The sequence below is a fragment of the Phytophthora infestans genome, genomic scaffold, assembly GCF_000142945.1.
Source record: "Phytophthora infestans T30-4 supercont1.2 genomic scaffold, whole genome shotgun sequence".
NCBI classification, from domain to species: Eukaryota; Oomycota; class Peronosporomycetes; order Peronosporales; family Peronosporaceae; genus Phytophthora; species Phytophthora infestans.
Genome location: NW_003303757.1, coordinates 4,296,092 through 4,303,334, shown reverse-complemented (window position 1 = coordinate 4,303,334; position 7,243 = coordinate 4,296,092). Strand labels below are relative to the sequence as shown.

Sequence of the window (7,243 nt, the reverse complement as noted above, 5' to 3'; positions counted from 1 at the left end):
CCTGCCTTTTAGGTTCAATTGAACGATGTAAACCGGACATTTGGAGATTAAAATAAGTTTAATCAGGACAAAAAGTCCTCGGCACCAACAATTGCCATCCGCTGTGATCCATGTGACCTGCATTGACAGTGCAGATAAGTCTTGTCTGCGCTGGTATCCGGCAACCACATGTAGCCGGACTTTGTCCTCCCGCAGTGGAGGATGCAGTCCATCTTCGTCCAGCGTATTTCTCACAAGCCCAAGACCAATCGCTTGATCTGGCACGTGCGCTTTTAAGCTTAGTTTAGGCGACACACCGCAACCCGCTCGTTCATTCTAGGATTTACCGTCGGCAGCTCAAGGCTCACAGCGATAAACTTCAAGAAGAAGATGGCCGCTTCAGGGCGTCTGCTAGCAGCACCGCCGTCGACGGCGGTGCTCTTTCTCGCGCTTTCGCTGGTCGTAACCAGTTTCATGCATGTAACTTCAGGTCACCCGGCTTTGCGGGAAGATGATGACGATGCCACCCGCCGTCTGAGCGGCGGTGGAGGCGACAAGAACAAAACCGTGCCGTTTAACTCATGGAGCAACGCCATCGACACGCTCCAATACGTGCTGGCCTTCGTGGTTGTCCTCGTGGCAGCACACCCGCTTGGTCTTTTCTTCCCCAAATTATTCAAGCTCCCGCTTATCACGGGCTACCTGGTCATTGGTGTCATTGCCGGCCCCTTTGTATCCAACCTCTTGACCGAGGGGCTAGTGAAAATGCTGTCAAGCTATGTCAGTGCATTGGCACTGTCGTTCATCTCGTTCCAGGCAGGACAGGAGATTTATCTGCCGGAACTTAAGCCGCAACTCAAGCCTATCATGATTCTTCTCGGTGTGCTGTACTGTACGGCCATGGTGATTCTTTCAGCTGGTGTGTTGATGATGGAGAGCGCCTTCTTCTACGACGACATGGGCATGGCGTGTCAATTGGGCATCGCTCTCATGTTCGGTTCCATCTCCGTATTGGGTTCACCGGCCACTGTCATGGCCATCAAGATCGAGCTGAACAGTGTGGGTCCGTTCACGAGTCTGATGCTCGGTGCTACGATGACAGCCGAGTTCATCGTGCTCATTTCGTTCTCGATTTCTCGTATCGTGACCTCCATCTACTGCGCCAAACTGGATGTGTCAATGCTCAACTTGATGTATACCATGACTATTGTGCTGTCCAACATCTTGGTGGGTGTTCTTCTAGCTGGAGTGACGCTCCTCATTTTTAAAATCCCTGGCGGGGAGCATCACCACCACGACGACCACGGCGCTGAACACGAATCTGCGTTACCAAACATGTCGTACACGGATCAGAAAACCAATGAAAAGGTGGCCCCTATCAACCCGAACATGGAGCCCCACCCGCACAACGGAGCAGACAGAGAGTTTTCCATGGACGAACTGCACACTCCTCCTCCTTCGACTTGCTGTTTGTCGCCTAAAGCCGTGTTGTCGCTCAAGGGCTTCATTTGGCTTTCGATGGGCTACATGTTCTACATCTCCAGTAGTCTTGTAGCTGAAGCTACCGCCGCAGCCTTCGGTTTGTCGTGGGAAATTAAATTCGAAGCGCTGCTTGTGCTCATGATTGCGTCGTGTATCGCTGGCCACCACACGGGAATCCGTCACGACATGCACGTGATCCTCGACACGGCGGCGCCGTACATGTTCCTGCCGTTCTTCGTTATGACCGGTGCAGCACTGAAGCTGGACCAGGTCGTGGCGGCCATTCCGCTTATGAGTCTGTACGTCATCCTCCGGTATATCGCAATTTTCATCGCTTGCTACTTCGGTGGCCGCTACATTCTCAAGCTGACGCCGAGGCAGTACAACAACCTGTGGCTCACGATGACGCCTCAGGCTGGTGTGGCCCTAGGTCTGGCCAATGAGGTGCAAGCGATGAGTGAAGAATCGTGGGCTGCCGAGTTCTCAGCGACGATTGTGGCCGCCGTGGTGGTGAACCAGATCATCGGTCCGGTCCTGTGTGCCATGGGTTTGAGTCGAGCCGGTGAGACGTTACAGGATCGGATAGCGGAGGCCGATGCAGCACCCAAGGACATGCACAACATGGACAAGAGCATGCACGGCGGTGGCTTCAGTAACAGCGCTTATGGTGGACGCTTCAGCAACATCCACGGCGGTGGTGTGAGTCAGTTTGAAGTCAGTCGACGAATGTCAAGTCCTGGTATTACGATGGGCAACGGAGACCCTCGATCGCTGCTGCCGTTCTACAAGGTACAGAACGCAGTCGTCATCGGAGACGATGAAACCGCCTTCGAGGTCGCTCTCGAGCTCTCACTCTACGGCGCACAGGTCAACGTTCCTCTGTTGGACGAAGAACGTACCAGCAAGTGGCAGAAGATGAACGAAACAATCCTTAAACGTACGGCTAAGGGGGACCTCATCTCGTACAAGAACACTCTCAAGGACCGTGACAATGCACAGGCCATGTCTTCAGCTGACGTGTTGATCTTTACAGGCGACGCTAATCGTACGCGCGAGAACGTGCATTTACTCAAGTCTTTGCTTGGTGCTTCTCACCCTCGGATGATCGCATTGGTACCGGACTGCAAGTTCAGCAAGGAGATGAAGGCGCTGGGTGTGCTGGTGATCCAGCCGTCTATCGCTCTGGCCAATATTGCGACCCGTATGGCCTTGTTGGACCAGAAATTGGCAGAAGCTCTTTCGAACGAGATCAGTACCACAAGCGACTTCAGTACGGCTTCGTACTTCTTGCGTGGCGACGGCGACCTCGCGAATATGCGTCTGGAAGGACGTCGTCTGGCACTGGGTCGCAACGTGGTGAACCACCACTCGGTGGACTACGACCGTCTGGCCGAGGCGCTTCACTCGGAGAAGTTGCCAATGCCACCGCCTCCGTCACGTGTTTCCATGTTCGGTATCTCATCGGCTGCCAGGTTTGACCCGTTCAAGCGTGACAGGAACAACTCGGAGTTTTTCGTCATGCACGACGATAATGATACCGAAGAGATCATTCTGGATGCTCAGTATGGACCGTATTCGTCTCGAGGCAACCCTCGACTAAGTCTCCAGCGATCATCAATTCAACTTGGAGCGAGTCGCGTGCAACGTGGCGGTGGCCGAGGAAGACACACGCCCGGACGTACCAAACCCGGGTATTAAGTAAGCTCAGAAGAGTCAACTTCAACTTAAAGAGATTGTAAGGTCAAGGACATTGTGTGAAATCAAGGTGTGAATTGTCTAAGAATCTCAAGATCGTGTAAAAACATCAAGACGTCTGGATAGGACACAGGCGTGCTAGCATGTTAAATTTGTGGAAGTGTTGCTCTGTCTGCAGGTGGCTCCACTCGGACATGGTCCACCGAAACGCTCTGGAACGTTTACTGTGACAAGCACATCGAACTGCCACAACCGACCAGCGGAAGCTCTCAAACAACTTTAAAATTGGAGTTGCTTCCTGTTCTACTTCGTATTATAGCACTACATGTAGAAGTTATAAAACAGTAGTGTAGTTTGCAGGAGTCCTCCTTCTCTTTTTTTAAACACCAAACACCCTCCAGGTACAGGGCGTTATCCTGCCGAACACTCAAGAATACACTGTCCACACGTACGGTGCAGTTTACTTCGTCGAGTTGAAAGGATGTAGGGATAGACGACAGGGAATCGACTCGATTCCCTATCGTCTTCGGAGCATCGCAGAGAGGGTATATGTGATGTTAAACCAGACAATTCGTCACGACGTCACCAGTTGCCAGCTCATTCCGACATTCGCCTTCGACATCAAGCTCGAAAGCGCCAGTAAATGAGTCCGATGCGATTGAATAGCATTCGTGCCTGCTCAGTGCTACTTTTCGTTTTTACTGTGGCTGTCGCCTTCTTGCATGTCGTCTCGAGCCAATCCACATTGCGGGAAGATAACGCCGTTGGCAATGACCACGACGTAGCGCGTCGATTGAGCGGTGCCACCGGTGACCCGGACAAAACCGTGCCGTTCAATTCATGGGGCAACACCATCGAGACTCTGCGATTTGGACTCGCCTTTGTGATCGTTCTCGTCGCGGCACACCCGCTCGGACTCTTCTTTCCGAGGTTTTTCAACCTACCTCTTATCACGGGTTATCTGGTAATTGGTATTATCTCGGGCCCGTTCGTCGCCGACTTAATCACTGAGAAAAGTGTCAACATGCTTTCAAACTATGTCAGTGCGCTGGCGCTGTCGTTCATCTCGTTTCAGGCTGGCCAAGAGATTTATCTCCCAGAGCTTCGACCACAGCTGAAAGCGATCTTCATTCTGCTGTCCGCGCTGTACGTGACCGCGATGGTCATCCTAACGTCGGTGCATTTACTCGTTGAGAGCGCCTTCTTCTACGATGACCTGGCGCTGAGCTGTCAGTTGGGCATTGCGCTCATGTTCGGCTCTATCTCCGTTCTGGGCTCCCCTGCCACTGTCATGGCCATCAAGATTGAACTCAACAGTGTGGGTCCATTCACGAGTCTGATGCTTGGAGCGACGATGACGGCCGAGTTTGTAGTGCTCCTGTCGTTCTCGATTTCTCGCATTGTGTGCTCCATCTACTGCGCCGAGTTGGACGTATCGATGGGCAACCTCATGTTCACACTGAGTATTGTCATGTCCAACGTGCTGCTGGGCGTGATTCTGGCGGGTGTGACGTTCCTGATCTTCCAAATCCCCGGAGGAGAACACCATGACCACGGTCACACAAATGGCCATGAAAATTCTAGTACCGACAGCCCAAGCGCGTCAGCTTACTATAACCAGAAGACAGACGTGAAAGCTGCTTCTGTGGACATGGACAGCGCGCCGCACCCTCACAACACTTACGCCGAAGACGTCGAGTCTGCTACGACTGCTTCCTCCTTTTTAACGCCACAGACCTCACTCTGCTTGAAAGGCTTCATCTGGCTGACGATGGGGTACATGTTTTACCTCTCGACAACGACCATCGCTCAAGCCACCATCGCAGCTTTCAGCTTGTCGTGGGAGGTCAAGTTCGAGCCACTGCTGGTGCTTATGATTGCTGCGTGTATCGCAGGTCACCACACAGGTATCCGCCACGACATGCACGTGATCCTTGACACAGCAGCCCCATACATGTTCCTGCCGTTCTTCGTCATGACCGGGGCGGCACTGAAGTTGGACCAGGTAGTCCACGCCATTCCACTTATGACAGTGTATGTGTTGCTGCGGTATATCGCAATCTTCATCGCTTGCTACGTCGGTGGTCGATTCTTGCTCAAGTTGACGCCACGGCAGTACAACAATCTGTGGCTTACAATGACGCCTCAGGCTGGTGTTGCTCTGGGTTTGGCCAATGAAGTGAAGGCCATGAGTGACGATACGTGGGCCGCGGACTTCGCAGCGACGATCGTGGCCGCCGTGGTGGTGAACCAGATCGTAGGTCCCGTGTTGTGTTCAATGGGCTTGGCTCGCGCAGGTGAAACCCTGAAGGACCGTGCAGCAGAAGATCACCACGAAGACACACCCGATATCGATGGAAAGGATTTGGAACATAACGGAGATGAAGGCGATCGCAAAACACGGCAAAGCCGACTGTCGGTCAGAGCTAGTCGATTCTCGACGTATGACCATGGAGCCCCACTGCCGTTCTACAAGGTGCAAAACGCCGTTGTCATTGGTGACGACGAAGTGGCTTTCGAAGTCGCACTGGAACTGTCGCTCTACGGCGCGCAGGTCAACGTGCCTCTCCTGGATCAGGAACGCGCCAGTAAATGGCAGAAGATGAACGACACCATCTTGAAGAGAACTGCCAAGGGAGAACTCATCTCGTACAAGAACACACTCAAAGACCGTGACAATGCACAGACGATGTCGTCGGCTGATGTTCTCGTCTTCACGGGCGATGCTAACCGTACACGCGAGAACATCAAAATGTTGAAGTCCTTACTGGGCGAATCACACCCTCGGATGATCGCATTGGTACCAGACTGCAAGTTCAGTAAGGAGATGAAGGCGCAAGGAATCTTGGTGATCCAGCCGTCGATTGCTTTGGCCAACATCGCAACGCGTATGGCTCTGCTGGACGAGAAGTCGGCAGAGGCGTTATCGAACGAGATCAGTACGACGAATGACTTCAGTACTGCGACGTACTACTTGCGGGCTGAAGGAGCGCATCGGGGATCCGTGTCGGAGATGTCCTTGGAGGCGCGTCGTTTGGCCTTGGGTCGCAGTGTAGTGAACCACCATTCAGTGGACTACGACCGTCTCATGGAGACGTTGACTGCAGAGAACTTGCCGATGCCTCCTCCTCCATCTCGTGTGGCCATGTTTGGCACTTCGGCTGCTGGTTTCGACCCGTTTTCAAGTCGAGACAACGGATCCAGCTTTTTCGTCGTGCATGACGACCCAGAAGACGGAGAAGAATTCATTTTGAGCACACCACACGCACTGCCGAAATCTCGATCTCGCCGAAGGATTAGCCTTGCTTGAACATCCTGCCATTCCTTCGTAAATAGTGCTTCGAGCGACGTTCGCCATCGTCCAAACCAGGGCTAAAATTGCTGTAAATTCCTGTGCAATACCGGGTAGGTACATGTGCACGCTCACCAAATCCACATCCAGACCGATCAGATCTTCGTAATATGCTCTAACTAAACGAGAGCATCTCCACTGGAGATTCTCCGGTGGGTACACACCAGGAACTCTGAAGCTATCAGGCTTTTCCTGAAGCGTTGTGTGCTCAAGTTAACGCCATGGTAGCGGCCTACTGTACATGTCTAATTCTATGCGTGTCCGGGACATGTTCATTTTTAATCGAAGGAGACCGGGCGAATTTAATCATTAATCATGACGTAAATTAATTTGCCAAATATTAAAATTTGACGGTCACCCATTTCTTCCAATGATTGGAGTCCAATCATCTTGACATCCGGTCTTCTTATCACGTTGACAATAAAAACCAGTAATTTGCACATCAAGATCAGATGCTAGACTGCAGTCATCAGGGGGTTTAACGCCAGCGGTTAATTCCATGTCTCCCTGCCACACTCATTGTAGCTTTCGCCGCCAAGCGCAAACATCTTCGGGGATCAAGCCTCGTGTGTTAACTAGCTCGGTGTACGATGTCTTGCAGACGATTCACAAGACTTCCAAAGCCACATGTGGCCATGCTCATGTTTACTCTTTCGCTAGTTGCATCGATGCACGTCGTCTCGGGCAGTCGTGGGCTGCGCAGCGGCAAAGATATCGACCGCAGGCTCAGCACTG

General features: G+C 52.4%; 2 protein-coding genes across 2 annotated transcripts; both read left to right on the top strand.

Annotated features, from left to right (window-relative positions):
* Positions 1 to 369: 369 nt before the first annotated feature.
* PITG_01802 (uncharacterized protein) lies at positions 370 to 3,159 on the top strand (the record flags this gene model as incomplete). Its single annotated transcript, XM_002908365.1, has 3 exons — positions 370 to 2,023; positions 2,092 to 2,104; positions 2,166 to 3,159. The coding sequence occupies 3 exons, from the start codon at positions 370 to 372 to the stop codon at positions 3,157 to 3,159; spliced, it is 2,661 nt and encodes an 886-aa protein (XP_002908411.1).
* A 1,021-nt stretch (positions 3,160 to 4,180) lies between these two features.
* Positions 4,181 to 6,212, top strand: PITG_01801 (uncharacterized protein; the record flags this gene model as incomplete). The annotated part of the gene is made up of 3 exons (XM_002908364.1): positions 4,181 to 5,453; positions 5,613 to 6,123; positions 6,182 to 6,212. The coding sequence occupies 3 exons, from the start codon at positions 4,181 to 4,183 to the stop codon at positions 6,210 to 6,212; spliced, it is 1,815 nt and encodes a 604-aa protein (XP_002908410.1).
* Between the last annotated feature and the right edge of the window lie 1,031 nt (positions 6,213 to 7,243).